The sequence below is a fragment of the Mercenaria mercenaria genome, unplaced genomic scaffold (assembly GCF_021730395.1).
Source record: "Mercenaria mercenaria strain notata unplaced genomic scaffold, MADL_Memer_1 contig_5098, whole genome shotgun sequence".
Taxonomy (NCBI): domain Eukaryota; kingdom Metazoa; phylum Mollusca; class Bivalvia; order Venerida; family Veneridae; genus Mercenaria; species Mercenaria mercenaria.
In genome coordinates this window covers 20,617-47,474 of record NW_026463383.1, presented here as the reverse complement: position 1 = coordinate 47,474, position 26,858 = coordinate 20,617, and the positions used below count along the sequence as shown (strand labels likewise).

General features: G+C 34.2%; 1 protein-coding gene across 1 annotated transcript; it reads left to right on the top strand.

Moving 5' to 3' along the window:
* Positions 1 to 7,401: 7,401 nt before the first annotated feature.
* On the top strand, positions 7,402 to 14,173 carry LOC123555264 (uncharacterized). The gene is made up of 4 exons (XM_053535804.1): positions 7,402 to 7,463; positions 10,612 to 10,819; positions 13,120 to 13,366; positions 13,635 to 14,173. Exons 1-4 carry the CDS (start codon positions 7,419 to 7,421, stop codon positions 13,654 to 13,656), a joined length of 522 nt encoding a protein of 173 aa, XP_053391779.1. The 5' UTR covers positions 7,402 to 7,418; the 3' UTR covers positions 13,657 to 14,173.
* The last annotated feature ends 12,685 nt before the right edge of the window (positions 14,174 to 26,858 follow it).

Sequence of the window (26,858 nt, the reverse complement as noted above, 5' to 3'; positions counted from 1 at the left end):
ATTCATTTTGTGTTTTGTTATTGTTGTCAAAAAGTATAACGGAAGTGCCTCACAACTGAAGCGGAAACCAGTTTAATGCGCAAAGTAGCCCACTGTAAGTAATATTTTTTGATAAATGTCCACAGAAATTAATAATGTTCTAATATTAAAGACGAATATCTGAATAGGATTCATTATTTGATAAGAAATTATAATCATCGACATGTTGTTTTTTTTTAAATCATACACGTGCTGACACCAAAGTTGTCTCCCGTTGTTTATTAGAGTTACAGTTCGTCCGGTGCAGTAATACTTTTTGCAGTGAATCGCCGAGAAGTCGTTGGAAAATTAAAAACCATGTAAATAAACTAAAATTAACCACCTTTTCATGATGAATTTCAAGTGATCGACATTATGCATTTAACCCGCCTGACTTTTGTAACATCTTATATATCTGCTCTAAGGTATTCATTGTGTAGAATGTCATGTTATGCCCTTGCAATGCTAATCCCACTCTGATTTTTTTGTCAGTACATTTTTTATCAGTGAGAAATATGGCGTCCATCCCGAGCTGAAATGACGTGGCGTTAAATTTTTACATGTTTAAGCAAACCTGGTGTGTTAGAAAGAAAATTTCATCCCTTCAACATTATTTGTAACACTGTTATTGTAAAAAAAACCTGTTTTTTCCTTATACAAAAGCTTAATATTTTGTGTTGAATGTACTTTCACAAAGACCTCTGTTTTCCTATTACATTCATAGTACCACATCCTTATCCACAAAGTACTGAATATTACAGGTGTCCATCAGTATTATATCAGTTTAGGAATATGTTTTTTATCTTCCCACCATCGATTTCTTGAATATGCACCCCTTCCTCATTTCTGTATGAACTGTGAATGTAGCAATATGCGTCCCCTTAATACAAAAGTGAAACTGAAACTAGATCTAGACATTCTAATGGTCAGTTACATGTTTTAGATCTACGTGAACTGTATTTAGGGATTACAAAAATGTATATTCAAGTTGATTTTGTTTAAGCGGCATTTTTAAAGAAATAATAAAGTGTAATTAAAGTTGTTTAAAAAGAAAATTGTTATTGTTTACATAAATGTTATAGAGACAAGAAAGATAACTCATGCACACCGCAACTAGTAGACACATGTAGATAGATCTTTTATGTAAAACATATGACATACTCTGTACATAAGTCTCTGTAACGCAATCGGTACACACGACGGCTGAAATGAAATTATTTTATGCCTGGTGTCAGTGGTATGCGAGATCGATTCCCAACAAGTCCTGTAAAACTTTTTTTCTGGCAAAAACGACAGAAAGTACTATTCTTTGATAATTGCAAACCATATTAAGATTTTAGATTTTTAGCCGCGAGTTAAAATATCTTAAACCATTTAACCGCGTTATTTCTATAATTAGTCAATTATTCTTTTACTGTATGTCTGTGATAAAGTTATAAACATCTGTTTTTATACTTCTTTTTTATGACGTATGAAAAATATTAAGACAACAACTCAGAATTGTTTCATCAAATTTAAAATACTCCATTTTATCGCCGTACGAAGTTTCATAAACAAATGTATGTTGAGTCAATTAATGTCACTGACATGTCATTTCCAGTGTGAAATATTTTATTTTATGAATAAAAGCTAAAATCCCTATAGATTCTATAACCATTTTAAAAACAAAATAGCTAAGCTATATTATTTTGTGTTTAAAGAATATCTAAAATATCGAAAGACGCGTCATTTTATTAATGTTTTTAATAATTTATTGTAGGTTGATTGTGATTTGTTTTGTTTTGCGTTTTAAAGCCGTTTTTCAACAGTAACGGACAATTAACTTAACCAGAGTTCCTGGATTCCGTACCAGTAAAAACCTGTTCTCCGCAAGTAATTGTCAACTTCCCCACATGATTATGAGATGGAGGACGAATGATTATAGTCACAATACCCCTTATCAAATCGTCACGGAGAAGAAAAACCTCGCCCGGGGATCGCACTCGCGATCCTGCGATCCGCAAATCTGCGGTGGCCTTTATGAGTTTGTGAAGCAAGTTCTACAACTTATATAAATCAATTTCAACTTTTCATTCCTAGGCTCTCTGCGCTGTTAATTAATACGCTTTTGAAATGAAGGCACATATGTAGGTGTTATGTTTTCTCTCTCTCTTTTCTAGAATTACTGTAATGATTTGAAAAAAAACGGAGGAATGTATATACATGTAGTTAAGGTATCACAGAGGGGGACATGGATGTTTTTTACATACTAAAACGTGCGCACGTATTAATTACTTCGTGCTCACATAATATCTATTACTTCCGCACGTAATAAGAATTACGTTACGTGCGCACGTAATAGTATTAAACATCTGCGCACGTATTAGTATAAAAATACTTCTCGGCATGATTGAAAACTTACTATAGAGATCACTTATTAGCTATTACGTGGGAACGTGCATAGCTGTTTTTTAGACTAACACGTGCGTACTGAGCACCTATGCCGGTTCTTTATCGCTGCAGCCGTTTCGTCTCCAATTTGTCTGTCTTTCTATCTGAAGAAAGGAAAAGCGTTAATCTAGAGGAAAGTCGGGGCATCTGCTTCTCATTGTGCAACCATGACCTATTGTTATTTTGTAAACAATTTATACCTACCGCTCTAATGAATTCAGTGTTTAATACCATTAGAATAAAATCAAATGTCTTCATGCGCGCATACAAATGTTACTACTTGGGTATATCCCAGGTCGTCTTGTAAACTGATTTTAATATAAACGCAATATATAATATAAATGCAACAATTGTAATTGGAATATAACATAATGGCGTAAAATAAAAAAAAAATTCTTTCATCTATAACCGAAACTCTTTTGCAGGAAATCGGAAGCATTTTACGTTACATATATGAGGGCATTTTGGTGGGAAACTGCACATGCCTTTCATGTCACTCCTTCCGTAATGATCTTACATACTCTAATGTATATTTCGTGCTACTCATATCGATATTATAGTTTCGTGTCAAAGGAAACGTTTTTGATTAAATTAAGTTGAATAAACTAAATAGATATGCTTCCATAGTTGTAATACCGAACTAACTCAGTTCCGGGGATATTTCTGTGGGTACGTGTTTTAATTATGTGGTAAGGATTTAGTAATATTCAACTCGTATATTATTTATTCAAGTAAAATTAGCACTGTCGTTTTTTCAACTTACTTGATGAAGATACTTCATTACATATTTAAAATTATAAAAAATCACCGAAAATATGAAAAATTGGAAACTTGTAAGACAAAGTCCTGCCTCCTGATTTATTCGACGAAGGTTTTGTTTCATACGAATGTCACACAACAAGAAGAACATTCCGTATACGAAACAAACAAAAACCCACTAAATATGTAAGGAGATATAGAAGCAAAATTATTTATTTTAAAAAGTTAATATTTCATCAAGTATGTGAAATAACTCGCTAAATTACTATAAATCCAAAAAATGCAAAACTGTATCTATGTTGCTATGGTAACGCATATGAAATGAAAGTTTTGAATTTCAGTTTTAGAAATTTTCTTGATACGAAATAAAACGAAACAGATATAATAGTTAGAGAATAAGCCAATGTAGATGTATAAAATAAAAAAAAAAATCTTATTTCTTAAAAGAGTTTTCGGTTTTCCTTACATGAAAGAGTTTTTGCACGATCATTCTGTCTTAGAATACAAAATAAAAAATCGTTTCAAGAAGTTGGATCACTGTGTATTGTGAAGACATACAATTTATAGGGTTCAACCATATAAACTAAAATATATTGCAAAATAGTTTTCTATACCCCCATTCTAAATGATCAAATATCTTTTCAGCGGAAGTCTTAGATAGATGTAATAATCAATTATTTTTGGTTCATTACCGACGTCTGGTCATTATATCTGGGTGGATTTTGAAAAATATAGTTAATTACCAATGGAATGGTGTTGTTTTACATGCATATTTAGTGGGGGCCATTTTTTGGTCCTTATCATATCCCGTCCTTTCCCCAGAATGATTGCCTTGATAAAATCTACATTGAGTTTGATTATGGGTCATTGGACTCAAAAAGTAGGTCACTAGGTCAAATCAAAGAAAACCCTTCTGTATGCGATAGAGGCTGTATTTTTCAATTAATCTTCATGAAATTTGGTCAGAATGATTGCCTTAATGAAATCTAGGTCAAGTTCAAATATGGGTCATCTGGGTCAAAAAGTAGGTCACTAGGTTAAGTCAAAGAAAAACATTGTGTATGCGATAGAGGCTGTATTTTTCAACTAATCTTCATGAAATTTTGTCAGAATGATAGCCTTGATGAAATCTAGGTCAAGGTCGAATATGGGTCATCTGGGTTTAAAAACTAGGTCACTAAGTCAAATCAAGGAAAACCTTGTGTATGCAATAGGGACTGCATTTTACACTGGATTTCATAGAATTTGGCCAGAATAGTTGCCTTGACGAAATCTAGGTCAAAATCGAATATGGGTAGTCTGGGATCAAAAACTAGGTTACTAGCTCAAATCATACAAAAACCTTGTGTATGCGATAGAGGCTGTATTTTTCAATTGATCTTCATGAAATTCGGTCAGAATGATAGCCTTGATGAAATCTAGGTCAAGTTCGAATATTGGTTATCTAGGGTCAAAAACTAGGTCACTAGGTCAAATCAAAGAAAATACTTATTTATACTCAACATTTTTTGCTCTAATTTTTATGATAATTGGTCAGAATATTTTTTTCCATGAAATCATTTGGTCAAACAAGTTTACACTGTTATGGTGTGTTTCTCAGGTGAGCGACCTAGGGCCATCTTGGCACTCTTGTTTGATAAAGTCATATCACATCATTACCTCAACTTCCAACCCCACATCTCGGCCCTCACCTACCCTCATCCCCTAACAACTTTATACATAACTGGTCTATCTCTCTTCAGTAGAAACTTTTAAAGTGTTCTTGTCACAAAGCACTTGGGCTGTTTCAATATATTTTCAACGACATGTTCTTGCAAAATCATCTACCAAAACTGTTCATGCAAGCAGCGCAACTTAGGTGAGGTTGTATATTTATCTATCTTCTATTTTCATTCAGTCAAACCCCTTGCGAGGACATAGACTTTGGCGGACGTCAAACGACAAAGAGAGAAAAGAATAAAAACATAAAAAATGAGTATATACAAATTGTATTAAAATAAATTAAAAACAGAGCAGGTTTCTAGGGGACACGCGTTCAACTTAGCAGACTGTCTGGCTAAACTGAGACAATATTCTCAGGGCGAGAATCCAATGGACAGTATTATGTCGGAAAAATGAATACTTTTAAATGTCAGAGCTTGTTTGGATTTGTCTTAGGCCATAGAGTTGGACCGCCCTTTTATTTGGAATTAAGTAGTGTTCTGGTGGAGTAGCGACTAAGTTATGGGTGATGTTATACATCATAACCAGTCGTTGGTAAATACGACGTAGGTAAAGTCGTCTCCAGTGTAGGCTGGTCAGCATGTCGGTAACACTCGAGGTGCGTCCATAATTGCGCATTGCCCATCGAGCAGCTCGTCTTTGCACAAATTCAATTTGTCCGATACCAACACTGGAGAACAAACAGAGGAGCAGTACTCGAGCTGAGGTCTCACTAGTGATGTGTATGCTGTATATTTAAGTTTAAGCGGACTGAAGTATTACGTGGGAGAAATTCTAGTGTTTGATTTGCCTTTTTGGTGATGATATCTATGTGCTTGTTTCATGTTAAGTCATTTGAGATTGTGACACTAAGATGATTTGCCTCTGAAACTGTTGTAGTGTTATCGGGTGTATATTTGGTGTCTATTTCCGTTTTTATCTCAGGTGAGTTATTGTGAAAGATCCATGTCCGGCGTCTGTCTGTCTGTCTGTCAACATTTAGCTTTTGTATGCGATAGAGGCTGTATTTTCAATTGAACTTTATGAAATTCAGACAGATTGAATTGCCTTATCAAAATATAGGTCAAGTTTGAACATAGGTCATCTGGGGTCTAAAACTAGATCATTAGGTCAAATCAAAGAAAAACCTGTATGCGATAGAGGCTATATTTTTTAATTGATCTTATGTTTCTTATGTTTATTCGATTTCATAGAATCTTGGACAAACATGAATATGGGTCATGTGGTGTCAAAACCTAGGTCACTAGGTCAAATAAAAGAAAATACTTGTTTACACTCAAGAGACCACATTGTCGGTCAGTCTTAATGAAATTGGTCAGAATGTTTGTTTTTGTGAAATCACTAGGTCAAACATGTTTATAACGTTATGGTATGTTTCTCAGGAGAGTGACTTAGGGTCATCTTGGTCCTCTTGTTTTTGTAATGTGGATGGTTTTACATTTGGATTGATTGAAATTCATGTCCAACAGTGATTCCCATTTCTGAAGCCGGTTGAGATCGTCTTGTAGGTATTTGAAATGTGTAGCTTCTGTGAGGGAAAAATAAATTGCAGAATCATCTGCAAAGAGGCGGACTTTTGAGTGAGAGGTATACTCAGGAAGGTTATTTATATAGTTTTTATAGATAAGGGAAAATCAAGGGCAGAGTACAGATCCCTGAGGCACACCAGAGGAGACGGATTCTGAGCCATTGATTATGACAGTTGTTCTGTTGTCAAGAAAGGACTTTATCCAAGACAGCGTCTTTTCACGGATTCCAAAGAGGTGGAGTTGGTACAGACGTTTTTCATGATTTACCATATCAAATGTTTTGCCAGAATCAAGAAGAATTAGATCTACCTGGTCTCTAAGATTTACATATTTCAGCAGATCATCAACAAACATAAGAAGTTTAGCATTGAAAGATCTTTTGATCTCTAAAACTATGTTGAAGAAAAGGATAGATTTTGCGAAATGCTTTGTACTACTGATCGAGACAATGTTCAAGAGTTTTAAAGAGAAAACAAGGGAGATAGGACGATAGTTTGAGTGATCAGATTTAGAGCCATTTTGAGGTATAGCAACATATGCCATCTTCCAGGATTATGGAATGGTTCTACAATGGAGACACGTTGAGATGAGAATCTGAAGAAATAGAGAAAATTTCTTGCAAATATATATTCGCCGGAAATCATATATTCTCCGCTTAAGACTGGGAAACGTTTCTGTGACACAAGTTGCGCAAACAAATTCGGATTATGGGAGAAAGTTTGATCCAATTTTACTGTTGTACTGATCGGAAAATTTAGTAAATATTGCATTTTATAAAGAACAACCCTTACAAAGAAGAAAACTTTACAAATACAGCAGTTACATATTGCTAAATACAGTAGATCGATATCTACAAAACATCAGTTTCGTATACAGTATGTGACTTTATGCCATTAGATTTAACAATCATCACGTTTAAGTATAAAATTCTGTATTTATTACAGATTCTAAGACATCACCATGGGAAATGTTTGTACGACGAAGTATGATAACGGGTTGGCTGAGGTATATTCCTGGTCTTGTTACCTCTTTCTGAGAAATCTCGAAGATTTTTTGCTATTTGAATCCATTCTTGGATATCTATAATCTGAACTTCTTTTGTTTATCCTGTATAGAAAGACATCTAGTTTAAGGCCTATGCCATTTTGACAATAAAATTATTATGTAAAACTGAGATCGCCGAAACAATATGAGAAATGCGCGGGGATCAAAAAGAAATTAATAAAGTTGTAAAGATGTTTTTCTAAGGAAATTCTAAAGGATCAATGACACACAAAAAAGCGTTTCCCAACCGTACTAGAAGAAAATACTTATAAAGTACCCACTCCTGTACCTGTTTTTATTTAAAATGTACCAGAAACCAGAGTTTCGTACTGATATTTCAAAACATTCCAGGGGAAGAACACCCTACCCCACCCACCCCTAAAATGATGGGCCACCATTTTGCACCGGTATTTCAAAACTTTCCAGGGAGAGACCATTTGACCTCCCACTCAACACGAGCGGAGGGTGCCCTTCTGTATCTACTCCCGAATAGAACTATGCGTCTCGCTGCTGATGCCTTCGTTCTAAGCTGTTTTCCCCCCTTCCCCACCCCATCAAATAATTCTGGATCCTAGAATGCAATTAATTATGTTGTAGGGCCTTTTAGGTCGATGTCGAGTGCCCGGATTGCTTCACCTAAACACATGCATCCGAAACTCTATTTACGATGAAGAATATATTACATGTGTAGAAGCTATCCAACAGGCTTGTGGAAATCGTAAGGTGAACTAAACTGTCCGCAAAATGTTCAGAAAGGTACTCTACCATATAACTCGGACGAGGGGTCTAGCAAAGTTTTGATACATTTAAGTTTATCAACAGCTTCAGTGGAGATCGCACAATGTGTCATTTGCTGTGGTCTGTTGTCAGGCTTAATTTGCAGGCATGCTAAAACCCCTAAGTGAAATCCGTTATTGGCAAAATAACATTTATTTGATGTAACAGAGCTCCGTTAGGTCAAAACTGTTTAAACTTTAGCGACACATTCGGAACAGCGTACAGTTAAGTTTTCGGTCACTATTCAAAAACAATCTGGAATAATTCTACGAAAATACGCATCCTTTGTCTTTAAATGTTCCTTTGTATATGATATATTTTAATTATAAGCAATGCATATGATCCAATAATCTCAAACACTGAAAGAAATTTTCCGCCGTCGGACTGTACAGAAGTAAATAAACGGTATAAATATCAACTAAATGAACATATGTGCAAAACAAATGAACTCATTTGGGCACCAGGTGGACCCATCATTTTCATTTTTTGTTTTATATAGATAGATATTTCTTAAAATCATACTTACAGGAAATTTGTCATTTCGTCTACATGTTATGTGTAAACTTCATCTCTGAAAAACAACGCTATATATTTTGTTTAATCATTTAAAAGCGATAGATTAGACAAACTTTAAATACAGCTGAATGATTTATATGCTGTAACGTGTTAAAATTAGGTAGTGTTAACCTGAAAAAAGCCATGGATCTAAACATGCAAATGTTGTTTATATTTCGGAGGCAGGTGCACTCAATATGGTGACAAGTTAGAACTAGTTATCACTAACAGTCCCATTTTACACTTGAAGGGAATCTTGTGCATTGAAGGATACTTTCTCAGGATAAACAATTTTAGTGACTTATAAACATTGCATATCTTTCAATATCAGCATTACGAGCTGACATGCAAACTTTGCAGAGCAAAAAGTGCTTTGTTTTATCCCAGAAGAAAACAACAGAATATAATATTTGAATCAACCATGATCGAATGAATGTTTTTTCAAGGAAAGTAAAAGCAAGTAACACGGTTGCGACAGAAAATATTTATTCGTGTCCTTTAATTATATTAAGTCTTTTCTCACTGTCCTTTGAAATTAAGAAGGCTAAAAGACACCTATATCTCTGCCACTGTTATGGATTTTGAAAGGGTTGATGGTATTGGATGAAGCATTGACGTTGCTAAGTATATTTTATATTGACCTTGACCTTGGGCCTAAATGTCTGACTCATGGGTTTGGGCAAACCATCTGAATTACGTAAACATTTGACCAATGTTTTAAGAAAATCATTCCGGTGGTTTAGCAGAAAAGAAGGTGACATGAAATTGAAGGCTCAAACATTTGTCTTTGATCTGGCATGGATGAATTTTGAGTTCTGCATATCGTCCTGGTAAGAGTTATATTATCACCAAGTCATAATAAAATACTTCATTGGGTCTAGGAGATAAAGAGCGGACACAAAATGGAAGACTCGTACAGATTCCTCCTTCAAAAAGTTGTTTTAACTACATTTTCAAATGATATTGAGTGACTTTAAGACCGGCTCAAAGCTGTTCGATCATTTAAATTTTGTCATTTTTTTACATCCCCATTTATATTAATGACTATGCTAATAAGTTGATTAACATAAAATTGCTGCTTTTTAAAGGCCAATGTCTTAGCTCTATTTTGACACCATTTTTATTGTTTTGTCTCCAAAACTGACCAAAATATGACTGTTTGTATGGTTGTCCTTTCCAAATACTGAACGGCTGCCATGGAAACAGTGAAATGATATCGTTCAAAATAGGTTTTTCATGAAAACATTTTTTATTTTGAAAGAGTTGGTCCTGACAATCAATTTAGTACTTACGAAAAAAGTAAAAGAGGGTACATGGTAGACCTTATTGGCCCCCGCCTACTAGCATTTTTCCCGTTAATAATGTGCTGGTTCACGTTTTTCATAAATACTTCACCATTTACATGCAGAAATGCTAGGTACTTCACTTCTTATCATGCTTCACTTATTTTTTTTAATTGTTGTTGTTATTGTTTTCAACAGTCCCTGAAAATATAGTATCATACATGTCTTTGGTGAGAAAAAAAATCTATTATATTATGTCCTCCATGTTGACAGTACAAGGAAGGTAAGCTGAGAAATATTTGCTTAAAATACCAGATTAGTACATAACTATTTATATCTTCGAAAATTTTAGATTCTGTGTTTGTACATAAAAGATGTCAGGGCAACTCAGTACGGATGATGTTTTCCGACGAAATCATGATATTTCTTATATGCTAAGGCAGATGTATTGTATACATATTTACCTCTGTTATGTTTTCACGATATACTTTCAGAGAATATCTGTAAATATAATTAAGAAGATTCCGTTTTACGATGAAGATTTGAGAGCTTTAACGAAGTTCCTACACAAAAAGAAAATAACATTCACATCTCTTGAAACGTCAGAAGAAGAACAAAAAATACGTCCACTCATATTATGCGCAAGATATTTTTCAACCCGTGAGGAAGGAGACATATGTGGAATCTGTGAACAATTAGGCGGTATAAACAACATTTTATCATTCAAATTACTAAAAATATAATTATGCGGGCATTTCTTTGGCTATGTTTTAATGTTTTTCGGCGACGCCGTCTAAATTCTTTTTTGTTACTTATGCCACGTGACTTCAGTATGCAAATCAAACTACTTGATAACGCGTTATAGATAATTTATCAAAATGAAAGATTTATGCAACACTCTGTCTGATTGGAAGAGAGTGTCAATTTCTTTCACTCTGTTGATTGTGCTTCGCTGAGTGAAATGTAGACAAAGCGTTTATCCTAAACGACACTGTTCACAGTTTCAAAGCTAACTTTGGCTCAGTATATTTAGCAAGAATATTGATATATCTCAAAATGATAAGTAAGTTTAATAAATAAGATAAAAACCTGTTCAAATACCAGCATATATCAAATTAAAGAAAGAGCTGAATACGGTCTGCGTAACACATGAATAAGGTTGTGATAAGAGTCTTTTATGTAGAGAAGTGCTTTTTAAAAGATTTTCCTTGTTACAATTGTCGTCTGTATATGAAAAGGTTTCTTGCTTTGTGACTTATTCAGATTGCATATTAAAATGAGTACTTGTTTGCTTTGATATATTTGTTATAAATTATTTAACTGATTTATTATATATGAATATTTTTCTTTAGTATGGTATGCAAATATTGAACTCAGTTGAAATCTGTTTCATTATATATGTGCTATATAATGACTGAATCTCATTACACTGAAATGAAGGTACGCTGCATACAGTTTATCTATGTGATATGACTACGGTCAAACTTTGCTTATGAAACAGAAATATTGAAATAATTACAATTGTATGTTTTGCTTGACCTTCACGTTTTTATAGGTGTGACGTCATTGTCCAAAGATTCATGAATAGCGAATATGCATTTGTTAAAGCGGGATCAGTTGGCCTATTTAGAAATAAATATAAATAATAAATAAAAAAATCCTTTAATTGATCTTTTCTCATGTATTCTAATCAAACTTGATTTGTAGCATCTTTATTAGGCCCGCAGCCAACTTTGTTCAGCTGGGACATTTGACCACTTTTAGGGGCTGCTAGATCTAAAACTAGAAATGCCTTTATACAGCGTCTCATGAACAGCTTGGTGCATCTTTGTCATACTTGGTCTGGAGCATCATTATAAGGTCCTCTTCCAAATTTATTTATATAGGAACTTGGGCCCTATTAGGGACCACTGTAGCTAAAAGTAGATATGCCTTTCTTCGCATTAACCACTAAAATGTAATGGATTTTTATCAAACTCGATGTGTAACAATATCGTAAGGTCTCCTGCTATTTTGTTACAAATGGGGATAGGGACCAATTTAGCTAAAAATATAAACACGTTTAATGACCTCTTCTCATGAACCGCTTCATGAATCTTCATCAAACTACTGCTGTAATTATTCGTCTAAGGATAAACGAAACAAAATTGCAACCTTAGAAATCTTTGCGAAAAATTAAAAGAGAACCATTTGAATTGTTAAAGTGCGGTGTTTAGTTTTGCAATTTGAAAAATGTTAGATGAAAGATGAATGTTAGATGAAAAATTCATAAACTTCTTTCCTTATTACAATTCGCCGACCATCATTTTTAAAGATATTTCTTGTTTATACTTGAACGGAAATAGGTAAAACCTTCGGACAGCCCCTCGTCGATATGGGTTTGAGCCTCACTCGGGGTGTTGAATTCTTCATGTAAGGAAGACATCCAGCTGGTTTACAGAAGGTCGATGGTTCTACCCAGGTGCCCGCTCGTGATGAAATAATGCACGGACGTGCACCTGGGGTCTTCCTCCACCATCAAAGCTTGAAAGTCGCCATATGACCTATAATTGTGTCAGTGAGACGTTAAACCCGTCAAAAATCTTCAGAAAATTTCTTTAATTTGCAAAAGAAGTATAAAGTATATGGCATGTTAGCTTTATACGTAACCCTGAAATCATATCTCTTTAATACAACTCGATTTAAAGTTACGTAAACAGAGGCATTGTTCTTGCAGTCAATAAAGATGCTTCCTTGTAGTTTAGTTAATCAACATGTGAAAACACCGCATGTTTTGCCCTACTTATTCCTGTTCAACCTCAATTTAAGTATTTGAAGTATTTTAGCTCTTTTTTATTGATTAACCCGCGATTTTGCAATCCTGCTCAAATGGCTTAAGCAGGTTGGATTGTATAGCTGTTACTTTTTTCCTTGGCAAAATGTAAAACCTTGTTAATGGCACACTGCCTCAGCTTATGAACTGTTAAAAATATTCAGAAATGTACAATTTTTATACCTTTTAGAATATGACTTGCAACGAACTCTTGTTCTGCTGCTTCATAGAAACAAGAAAACAGAAGATCATGGGCGTAGTAAAGATCCAGAAGATGTGAGTTATCGAGACAATCCAAAAAGAAACTATAAAATATTGTATGGTGTTTTTCATGTCAATGTTAACTGCATTGCGTCAAAGAAGCGTTGTTCAGCATGTAAAACAACGTTAGATGAACTGATTCAGAAGATACAGGACAGAGAAACTACACCGTATTCGTAAGGAAACTTTTATTTATTCTAAACAATAGGCTTTGAGGATTTTAAACTCCATTCGGAAGTATTAGACATATAGATTTGATGCTTAAAATATGAATCTGAAAAATACCAAAAGTACCAATTTCATTCCGAGTTTAAAATGTGAACTAAAAACAAGTGGTATCTTCTACAGTACATTCGTTCTAGTTATAGTTATGATAACTTCAAATTACGTCAGCACCCTTTCTCTTTTATCTTCTTTATTACAGAGAAAATGTGTTTATTTCAGTGAAAGAACGACATATGTGTGACAGTGCGAACAAAATGCCACAGCCCGAATATGAAAATAATTAATTGGATATTCAAGTGTGAATATAGTATGAACTTTTATATGTAACATACAAGTTTTTAATTTCGTCATCCAGAGACCGTCCGAATTTCTAACAGAATCCAATGCAGACTTTAAAACTGTTCCGAAACATTATCTAACACACCTCGTATACAAATAGGATATAGCGTTTAATCGTCTGAAAATTAATATAATGCTTATTTTAATCAAATTGTTGTAAAATCTGTTAATAAATACATTGGAAAAAGATATAATGTTATAATCGTAAAGCATAGTACATGTTTGCAGATTGACCGCACTACAATCAGTCACGGTGTTTCCATTTTGATGTTGTGATGTCACTCTGTGATACTATTCTATTACCTCCTACAGAACAGATGGAGGACGTGGAATACTGTCTTGCAGCTTGTTTAGTCGTGCTGTTTCAAGTTCTTAGTTCACTGACTTCATACATGTTGTCGAATACATGTGTGACCATATCTATATGTTTTATTTTATATATTCTGGTATTTTGACACTTATTGTAGAGCTTTCCTCAGTGGGAATCTATTTTAATTTACACTGTCTTGTATAACTAAAACAGAATAGAGGCAATGTATGTATGACAGAAACGCGTTTAATCAACGCGGAAAAAATAGGTTCTTGACCGTTCCCAGGCGATGTCAGCTTTTCCAACATGTTTTTTGTCCGCTTCGTGTTATAATTTATATGTTTATTGATAGTAGTACTATGCTTGGACCCGCCCCATCGTCACTTTACACTCACTATTCTCCTTACTTGGAGTAGTATAAGGTTTGAGATCATGAGACCAGGAAATCTATGTTTTTATTTTTGTCAATGATTTTGATCTAGTTTTTGCTCTTCTAACTTGGCAAATGCTAAATATTTGCGTACGAATGATAATTCTGTGTACTTAAAATCTTTATGCACATCATATACTGAGGGCCTACTCTTTAACGTTCTTTTATATAAACAAAATGATTGTTTACCTTGAATTCGTAACTGAGGTATAATATTGAGTTTCCAAGGTTTTTAAAGAAATGTTCGTCAGCGGTTAAGTGTTATTCGGTTCCTGTGTTGTCAAACGGTCTAGTTGTTTACACTCTTGTAATATTTCTGTCAGCCGCTCTGAATAATTTTTGTATCTCTATATTGTTTTATGGTAAAATCTCTAAGAAATTATTTGGAAGCTTAGCATGAAACCTAACAGAATTTTTTTTAACTGAACCAGAAAATATACTAACACTGGGAAATGAATGTGAGTGTAATGCTCAATAAATTATTTTAATCTATAAGAAGATCCTTTTATTTTTGTCTGTACAAACAAATGCATAGTATAATATAAATGAAAAACGATTCATGTGACAAATGCAATAGACATGACATGCACATAACATAGATAAAATAATGGTTGGAAGATACTTATATTTAATTACTTCGTGATAAAACTTTTTCTCAAGTCCATAGCATTATTATATTTCTTATGATGTTTGTGTTACATGTAGCTATCAGAGTATTGATATAATGCAAATTTGAAAAAAAAATTGCTGGAATAAATTATTTTCTTAAATGTGCATAATACGTACAGACAAGCATGATAAAGTGCTTTATTTAAAAAAAAAAAAAAAAAGAAAAATATCAAACAGGGAATGCCACGCACCAAAAGCGCAGCCTCCTCAAAACGAACCCCCAGCACGCAAACGCGTGCACCACACACACACACACACACACACACACTCAAAGCTTACACATCAGGACAAACGTACAACACACACACACACACACACACTCAAAGCCAACACATAAGGACAAGACGAACAATAAGCATACACACACGCGCGCACACAAAGTCAACACACAAGGATAAAACGAACAAACAAAGGAACACAGTGGGGCACCGCCTTGGAACGGTCAGTGGCAAAAACACCACTGGGGAGCTTAAACCGGTTTATGGTGCGCACCCAACCTCAGCCATTATCACATTGATCATGTCTCAAACAATGAATATGTTTAGTTACAAATTCAACATGTTTTAAAAATTACCATTTACTTTCAATGCATTAAAGAGTATTTACTTGCATTTACTGAATTTCAAGACAGTTTATACTTCCATAAATTCTTTGTAAAATTCATTGTAAAACTTTACCAAAAAAAAAACGTTTTTTCCTTGTTTATGTGCTTAAAGGCAAAGAAAATCTCCTGTTTAAGTACCCCCCCCCCCCCCCCCCCCCCCCCCCCCCCGTCACACACAAACACCACCACCTCCCTAAAAGCCAGACATTTTAATCCCCAATAAACAGGATCCTGTCTGGTCCAGTCTGATAAGGGTCCATAAAACCCTTGTAGACTTGACATGTAGTCCATGTCAGAGGATCATAAATTTTATTGATATGTACGGATAATTGACACTTCTCTGATTGAAATGCAGCTTTTTTTTCAGATTATACACACCATTATTTTTATTGATAATATACTATTTGTAATTGCTCATTCTTGTTGAGTAATGTCCTGACCAATTAAATTATCATTCTTACATCAATTATCACCATTTTAGAAAACTCTCACCTTAATTTAATGAAAAAGGAAATAATTATTTAAAACTCAATAACAGAAACGACAAAGACTTTTTTCAATGATTAATTAATTATGATCTTTTTATCTAAGTAACAAAATAAAACAGAAAAATTGAATATTGCTGGATTTTATTAAAAATGCATTTTAAATAAATGAAAAAAATATAGACCTTCATAATAAAATCCGGCATTCAACAGATATCATTGTTCAAAATACATATGATTTATTTATAAATAAATTATTCATTATTTTTAAAAAGGTGCCTGAATGCATTTTCTCTTATTTATTATTTTTTTATTTATTTATTATTTCTTTTAAATTAAGCAATAATGAGATATAATTGTTTTAAAGCTTGATTAATTGAAAACTAAATATGCTGTTGTATTTCATCACTTTGTTTGTTTAGTCCGAATTTAATTAGGCTTTCTAAACTCTAAAAGTGAGAGCTGGTTTGCTATAAAGGTGAAAAATATCACATGCAATCTATGTACTTCACGGTAGCTATACAGTAGCTTAATATGATAAACAGAAGCAAGTCTATCAATCGTCCAGTCTTGTATATTGGCTCTTACCGCCAATACGCAGACCATAGGCCACATACCTTACATACCAGAATCAGTGTCTTTAATAGTTGTAGTAGTCACAGCATAGTTACTTTGCACACAATGGATTGTTAAGTTAGTTTTACAATATTTTATTCATATATATGCATTTACAACATAAAACGCTTCATTATTAAAACATGAAGGATTGAGTAGAAAGCTACGCTTGTTTGAAACTCTCTTCTATGAGTTATAGACCAGTTATGTTGAGTTATAGACCAGGCAGGAGAAAAGCCCTATTGACCATTGACCTCAAAGTGTTGCCTTGAACTTTTTGCTAGGGACCCAGGTTTTGCACATGACATGACATTTTGTTTGATCATACGAAACATCTGTTCCAAGTAAGCCCTTGTTGAATGACCGGACCGGGTACGAAATTGCCGTCGAAGACGTAATAACGGACGGGTGGAAAAGCGCAATCCTATAGTCCCCGAAAATGGTTTTAAGGAAACTGAAAACTGAAACTATTTAATTTGATTAAACGCCTATATCTCTAAAACGACATATATAGGTGTCTGCGCAAAATGTTTTTTGATTTTATTTATACTTTGTGGTAATATACCTACATGTATTAAGTTTCATTAACAAGTGTTACTGTTACCAGTTTTGACTTACTTTTATAGATATTTATATTAAAAGTGGGTGGGGTAATCTGACATGTGACCAGCCAGGAACACATTTTCTGTTATTTTTTTAAAAATGGTTCCAACATTTTACCTGAAACTTTCATGATATAATAACTATGCAATGGGCATTCACACAACATGTTGAATTTTAAATTGTACTGAATACTTTTTTCATCACAGAGCCACAAAGTGGTCTAATCAAATTTACTGATTTTTAATGGACGGACTTCACCCAAAAGCTAAAACATTTTTAATTAGTTGGGATATTAAGGTGTTATTTTCAGCAGATATTGTAAACTAAATTAACATACAAGAGGGCCATGGTGGCCCTATATCGCTCACCTGTTTTCATTGCACTTGAGGACAAGAAGGTCCTCAGAAAAAATATCTAAGTCCAAAGGACAGGAACAACAAAGGGAAGAAATCTAACCAAAAAGAAAAAAAAATTCTTACAAGGTACAGATATGTCAGAATACACCTAAAAATTGGAGGGACCATCCATGTTGTACCACAGAAAAGTGGTCTCGGTTTTTCCCTAAGGCCAATAATAAAAAAAAATACTAAAAATAAACTATTTATAGTAATGTAAAATGGAAGTAATTAAAAAAAATTATTTTAAGTGAAAAAAAGAAGGATCTGCCAAATAAATCTGTTGACATAAATGATATTTCAGATCAGTATCTTTATTAGTTACGGAGATATACCAATTTTAATTTGAAATAAAGGGAGGTAATTTGACATAAAATCAGTCCATAGTTAACTACCCTGATTGGCTCAGTCCAACTAATGACAATAATGAAATTTCAAATAAGTCTTTTAAGTACTTACTGATATAAATCCATTTTGATTACAATCAGGGGAGGTAATCAGATGTAAAATAACTCTGGAACCTACGATTGGATCTGATTTGTCATGGAATCCAAGATTTATTGTTGTTTAAGATATTTTAGAAGTTTGTATCAAATAAAACCATAAATGAAGTCTCTATATGGCTGCAAAAGCCAAAATAGCCGATTTTGGACCTTTAAGGGGCCATAACTCTGGAACCTATGACGGAATCTGGCCAGATCAAGAAAGGAACCAAGATCTTGTGGTAAAACAAGTTGTGTGCAAGTTTGGTTAAAATCAAATCATAAATGAAGCTGCTATTGTGCAGGCAAGTTTAAAATAGCTAATTTCGGCCCTTTCAGGGGCCATAACTCTGGAACCCATTAAGGGATCTGGCCGGTTTAAAAAAGGAACCGAGATCTTATTGTGACACAAGTTTTGTGCAAGTTTGATTAAATTCAAGTCATAAATGAAGCTGCTATTATGCAGACAAGGTCAAAATAGCTATTTCTGGCCCTTTCAGGGGCCATAACTCTGGAACTCATAATGGAATTTCGCCAGTTGAAGAAAGGAACCAAGAGTTTATGGTGATACAAATTGTGTGCAAGTTTGGTTAAAATAAAATCATAAATGAAGCTGCTATTGTGCAGACAAGGTCAAAATAGCTAATTCTGGCCCTTTCAGGGGCCATAACTCTAGAACCCTTATTGGAATCTGGCCAGATCAAGAAAGGAAACAAGATCTTATGGTGAAACAAGTTGTGTGCCAGTTTGGTAAAAATCAAATTATAAATAAATCTGCTATTGTGCAGACAAGTTCAAAATAGCTAATTTTGGCCCTTTCAGGGGCCATAACTCTGGAACCCATAACGGGATCTAGCTAGTTCAAAAAAGGAACCAAGATCTCATGGTGATACAAGTTGTGTGCAAGTTTGGTTAAAATAAAATCATAAATGAAGCCACTATCGTGCAGACACGAAATTGTTGACGCACGCACGGACGGACGGACGCACGGACTGACGACGGACGAAGGGTGATCACAAAAGCTCACCTTGTCACTATGTGACAGGTGAGCTAAAAAATGACAGTATATCAGTATAATCTAATTATTATTGGAAGAGTGGTACACTCTCAAACTGGGAAAAGCGGGTGGGGTAAATAAATATTCGAAGCAGCACTACAAAAATTGTGCAGTTGTTAAGAAATGGCCTCAGATTGTGTATTACTATCTTAATTTGATTAAATACAGACTTGGTTGATAAATTTTAACAAAAAAAAAGTTTCTCTTTATACATGTGTGCTATGGAAAAATCATAGAACTTGAACATGACATGTAGACAAACAAATTAACCCTAAAAGCTCCAAGTATTTAACAAGAGGTTTTGCCTGAGGCAGTATATTTTGAGGTAAGCTATCGTTTAGTTTAAGTTTAAATTTTCTGCATTCCCAATTTCAATGTAGTTTAGAATATACATGAATATAGGTCTTCTAGCTGGTAACTTGACAGTGTCTTTCAGGTGGCCTCAGTGCATGTAGTTTTAGTATTCAATCTGCTTTGTCAATACTTGCATAAAATATGCAGTACAGGCACTGTTAGTTCCAAATAGGAACATATTCATATCTTAACGGAACAGTTTTTATCTGTTCCTGCCGGGAACTAACAATAAAATATACAGTACAGGCACTGCAGTCAGTGGTCATTTACCTGCATGTACATAACAGGCAGGAACATACAGCAATCTATGTATTGTTAGTTCCAGGTAGGAACATATACCAGTTGCAATCAGTAAGCCACTATTAGTTCCAGGAAGGAACAGACACTGTAAATTTCTAAAAAGAACGGACAGATTATTAAAAAAAAGCACAAAAGTTAAATCACACATATAACTAGTCTTGTTAGTTCCAAATAGGAACATACTCATATTTATACAAAACAGTTTTTATCTGTTCTTACCGGGTACTAACAGTATTTACTATATACAGGATATAATTATGTGTTCCTGTATAAGATTTTAAATTCCTAGGGGGAACAACTGATTACCACAAGTGACCTTCATTTATGAGTTGTTAGTCTACAGCAGAAACAAATACTTAGATCTTGTATATAGTTAGTACTGTTAGTTCCAGGTAGGAACAGATAAAAACTGTTCCGTTGAAATATGAATATGTTCCTATTTGGAACCAACAATGATAGCTAAATGTGTGATGTAACTTTTGTACTTGTTTGGAACAATCTGTTTGTTCTCTCTTGAAACTTACAGTGTATGTTACTTCCTGGAACTAAAAGTGGCTTACTGATTGCAACTGGTATATGTTCCTACCTGGAACTAACAAAACCCAGATTGCTGTATGTTCTTTCCTTGGAACAATTGTAGATAATGTGTTTGTTCCTTCCTGGAACCTACATGATGGATTCCTTCCTGGAACTAACAGTGTTAAAGTACAAAATTTAATTGCAATTACATGTAGTATTTGTTCCTTCGTAGAACAAAAGTACTTGAGGCTTGGTGCAGATTTATGTTTCTGCCTATGAATTGAAAATGTATGTGTTATGTACACAACTGACAGCAGCTACTGACAAACTAGATAGAATATTAAAACTACCTGCACTACGGCTAGCTGAAAGAGACTGTCAAAGCTACCAGCTAGAAGACCTTTATTCCTGTATATTCTAAACTACACTGAAATTGCGAATGCAGAAAATTTAATCTTAATTTGAACAATCGCTTTCCACAAAATATACTGCCTCAGGCAAAACCACTTGTTAAATACTTTGAGCTTTCAGGGTTAATTTGGTTTGTCTACATGTCATGTTCAAGGTCTATGCTTTTTCCATGACACACATGTATAAACTGGGAAATGTTTTGTTACATTTTATCAATCAATGCTGTATTTAATAAAAATTAAGATGGTAATAGACATTCTGAGGCCATTTCTTAACAACTGCACATTTTTATAGTGTTGCTTCGAATATTTATTTACCCCACCCACTTTTCCCAGTTTGAGAGTGTACCACTCTTCCAATATTAATCAGAGTGTACTGATATAATGTCATTTAAATGTTTATTTAGTTTACAATATCTGCTGAAAATAACACCTAAATGCCTCAACTAATAAAAAATGTTTTAGCTTTTGGGTGAAATTCGTCCATTGAAAATCAGTAAATTTGATTAGAACACTTTGAGGCTCTGTAATGAAAAAAGTATTCATTACAATTCAAAATGCAACATGTTGTGTGAATGTCCATTGCATAGTTATTTTATCTTGAAAGTTTCAGGTAAAAAGTTGGAACCATTAAAAAACAAAATAACAGAAATTGTGTTCCTGGCTGGTCACATGTCAGATTACCCCACCCACTTTTAATGTGAATATCTATAAAAGTAAGTCAAAACTGGTAACAGTAATACTTGTAAATGAAACTTAATACATGTAGGTATATTGCCATAAGATATAAATAAAATTCAAATACATTTTGCACAGACACCTAACCCCCTTTCCGCTTAAGGACAAGTTGTGGACACAGGTGATTACGTTGCATATTACGCACCTCGCCGTTAGCTACAGCATACATACCGTATGACGTTGCAGTAATCCAGATTTGAAATAACTTTATGTATACAGACAAACCTAAAATTAATGTGGCTTCTTTTGCTAAATATTTTCGGTTGCACAATACAATATGAAACCATTAACAACTGTAGAATAACCTCTAGGAAACCCTCGATGAGATTCAGAAATTTTATAATATGCCATACTGAAAATGGTAATTCTCGTTGAAAATATAGCTATCTATACTTTTCAAATATATATCAGAAAACTATCCCGATACTTATCAGATTGCTTTTATTACCTCTTTATGTATCGGTATTATTGTTCAACTGGTCAATTTCTCAGGAAAAACACCTGACAAAAATATCCTGTTGAACATTTTCTAAAACAAAGCAAACGTACAGATATACAATATACATAATGTTTAGCTACCAAATAACTTGCAATACTTAATATATGCCTTTTTCTCATACATCCGAGCCTTCTTATTAATCAGAGCCATTAGAAAATTTGGGCTAGTCGTTAATTTTATATCAGCGAATAAGAAGAATGAATGTAACATATCATTTTTGTACATGACTTGTTCATGACCGAAAAGGGAAATTCGAAAGGAATGCCTGAAAACTATTGGTATAATGCATTCTTTAATCTAAATAATCTAAATCTTACTTGTACTGGCGATATGTATGATGAAATTTACCGAACTTCCGACAATTTATATTTTTGTAAAATTCATTTTAAAACTTTACTAAATAAAAACGTTGTTTTCCTTTTTATGTACTTGCAGTTGTAGTCACATAGTTGCTTTGCAAACAACCATACAGTAGTCATAATTACAACAAACATCACTTCAAAGTTCCGACGATTCTTCTCATGTGAATACAGACTGCTCTCCGTTGTCTTGGTTTCCAGTTCCTGAAATGTTAAGCTGCTCTTAGGGAAAAAATAATTAAATCGTCAGTTTGTCACATAGATACGATGGTAATTCAGAAATTTTGAGATTGTAAATATGAAATATTGCCACCAGTCCCTCTAGGTAAACACCTTTAACAGAAACGCGCTTTTCCATCCTGGCTTACTATGAACTGAAAGCCGCAGGTTTACTTTCCAGACACTGATATATTGCGTTACCAAGGGCGCTTCTGGCCGGGCGCGTTTAGTATTTGAACAAAGGGTCCATAATTTAGGATAGAAGAAAATCATCTAAAGAACCTGTCTGCCATTTTTTTTAGTTCCTTTTGCGAAATTTGGTCATTCTTTTCCTTTCCTAAGCGACTGCATGTTCTTTATCTACCTTTGAGGTTCGAGATGATATACACTTTCTCTCCCCGCGAGAAGTTTAATAAAATAGAGAAAAGTGGAAACTTCACAGGTCGCTCAACACAACAAAAACGAAAATGTTGCAGGCTCGGTTTGATTGAGCCTGTTCATGGACGGTAGTGGAAATGCATGCTACCGTCCACGCCCTCTAGCCCCGGGTTGAGCAGAACTCAACATTTACACATGCTAAAAGTACAAAAAGCAATTTAGAGATATCCGCAGATGTATTCAAACGGCGGTGAACATGAATCCTTCAATGATACACGTGTTGAGGCGTGTAATTCCATAATAAACCTCCTTTCATCTACATTTTTAAAGACGTCTACTTCTTTTTGCAACATTGCACCCTTTGCCGTTTTGCTCTTTTGTTTAAAAGATAGTAGTGCCTTTGGAATTGGAATAGAAACCGGAAACAAATTAAATTCTTGAAGAAACTGCTTGGCTTCAATATTCAGAGAACAACACATCTTTATGTAGGGCATTATTTTCGTCCTACCTGGAGTCTCCATACTTGTGATGCACTTTAGTGTATACGACTGTAGTGTGTTAAAACGCTTGTAACTCAACTATAATAAACCCAATCGTGTTCAAATTTAAAAAGTACATGGCTATTGAAACCGTCTGGATGTTCGTGAAAAAAATCTTTGTTGTACATTCCTACGGAAGCACGTTAGTCTAAACCTTTTCTATTGCATTATGTTGCGAAGTACATTTAAACATAGATGTCTCGTTATCGGTATGAGAGTGTTTTGAATGAACCTAAATACATAACACATTCAAAGGTCCATAATGCTTTAAATTGTTTTTTAGAAACAGATGAAAAATCCTTTCAAATACTATTAGATGTGTTATGCGCAATGGTAAGAAAAGTACTACTTTTAATATTGAACTGTTATAGTTAGAGCTATAAAGGGAGGTAAAAAACAAAGGATACAATAAAAATTCTAGTATATACAGCAATATTCAAAAGTTTGAGAATTGTAAATGAAAGCAATTATCAGAAATAGGATTGAACTAGAAATTAATGCATTTCAAGCTAATAGCGAAAAATGTAGCAGCCAAATTTTAAATCAAGTCTAATAATTTCATTTATTTTCTTAATATTGACATTATGAAGAATTTAACTGGCTTGAAAAAGAATCCGACAAGATCTACTTATCAAATGACAGGATAACTTTAATTTTCAATCGCAGTAGGGAGCCTTCGTGTAAACTAGTTCCGTAATATATACAAATAACCATTCCATTGCAATGGTGGGTCATACATTGCTGTTTGGTAGTATATGTTCAAGTCCCTACATGTTGGGTACAATATATGGATGTGTAAATAGATGATTCCATTTCTAAAAGTCAAAAGCCGTCCATTACATTGTTGGCCTTTGACAGGCGTACAGACGATCAAATTTTGCAAATAAAAGTCTTCTGAGAAAAAAGGCAGAACATCTGCACGAATAAGAGGTTGAGAAGCTCCAGTATCTCTTAGGATTTTGATAGGAGTAGACTGGGTAGAATCACCGATAAATGATACAGAGCCATCACTATCTCATATAAATGACTCAGAAATCTCTATGATAGAATCAGAATTGGTGTCCTTGGCCCCTATAACAGTATTAATATCGGTACAAGACTGGGGGTGGGGGGGGGGGGCGGGTTAGACTTCAGAGAGGTAAGGCCTGTAGGTCTTGCCTCATTTCTGTGCTTCGTCTTTAGAGAAAAACATTGAGAAATAATGTGTCCAGGTTTCTTGCAATAACTGCAGGTAGAGACAAGTTTTTCAGCAGGTTTGTTACCTGTATTTTCAGCAGGTGTATTACTTGTAAATTTTGGTTTTTGAGAATTTCATGTTTTAGAATTATTACCAAATGAGAACCTAGAATTATTTTGTGAAAAAATGGTTTCTTGTTAGAATAATTTGATTTATTTAAGGAAATTTTATGAGTTAAAGTATGATCATCAGTTAATCTAGCAGCCTCTTCTAAATTCTTAACCTGTTTTTCATCTAAGAAAGTTTTGACCTCGGTGCAAACGCACTTTTTAAATTCTTCAGTTAACACTAACGCCTAAGTTTATCATAACTAGTACCTTTCTTGTTTGATGTACACCACTTATCAAATAACTGCTCTTTAACTTGGGCAAATTCAACATGGGTCTGGTCAGACTCCTTTCTGCAATTTCGGAATTTAGCCTGTAAGCCTCAAGAACAGGTTCATAACCTTTCAAGATTAGATTTTTTACATAATCATTATTTGAACTTTGTTCTTTAGACAGATGTGTGTAAATTTCACGGGTTTTGCCAATTAAAACACTGTAAAAGAAGACTCCATTTTTCCTTTGGCCATTTAAGACTTTCGGCTATTTTGTCAAAATGCATGAAATATTTGTCAACTTCTTTTTCTTGAAAAGGTGGGACTAACCTAATATGTTTGGTTACATCAAAGGGAGAAGTTCTGCACTTCTACTTGCCAATTCTACCATTTTTATTTCAAATTCATATTGCGAGGTCAAACAATCTCTCTCCCTCTCTTCTCTTTCTCTCTCCCTCTCTCTTTCTTCTCTCTCCCAAATGCTTATAACCATTTAATTGCAGTGCATTCTCTATAGAACGAAAACCTTGCCGACAGGTGTTTACTCTACAAAGATGTTGTCAGAAAACATACCGAAAACAATGAGACATGTAAAATGTCTCCCCGTACATTCAATCAGGGCTGTTATATTTCGATCTTCTCAGATCGTTCCGCACGACTTTTATGTCGTGTTATTGATACTGTTTAGATTCTTAGCTTGAACATTTCGGCCTGGGTGGTTCCAATACTCCCGTTTTCATAGCTTTGTGTATTGTATAATCACCCCTTGGATATGGTGTCTGCTTTTTAATTTTGTCTTTTGGCAGTTCCTGTGATATGCATGCTCCATAACTTCAGATCCCCTTTCTAAATTCTAGTTTGTTTAGAGCAAACTCATTATTTTAACTGGGGACCATACGCCGCTTATCATGGAATCACACACTAGTGCATCATTGAAAAAAAGGACATTATATCTAACATTGAAGGTTCTATGTGCATCGCCGTATGAACACATCTGCGGATGTCTTTAAATCGTTTTTCGTACTTGTAGCATGTGTAAAAGTTGAGTTCTGCTCAATCCGGGGCTAGAGGGCGTGGACGGTAGCATGTATTTCAACAATCGTCCATGAACAGGCTCAGTCAAACCGAGTCTGCAATATTTTCGATTTGTTAGTGTTTAGCGACCAGTGGAGTTTCCAGTTTTTCTATTTGATTTATTCTATTCATACAAGCAAATGTGTACATTAAAAAAAACGAAAAATTTTCTAAGTTATATAATGGACTCAAACAGAACAGAACAGAACAGATATTTCATTTATGTATACAATACATGGTCTTGTTAATACAAAATGAGAGTATGTATATAATACAAACGTGGTAAGTAAAATCGCCTTTAAGCATCAGCAGAGAATGAACAAGTAGATTTTAACCATTGAGATGTTATAGTACAACGATATCACTACATAAACGATATCAATCATAGTGTATATACAGAAAATAATATACAAAGATCTGCATTTACGAATTCAAGAAATAAAATTATATACTACATGGTGATCAACCGAATAGCAGTATATGTTATTTGAATCATATAATCACAAACA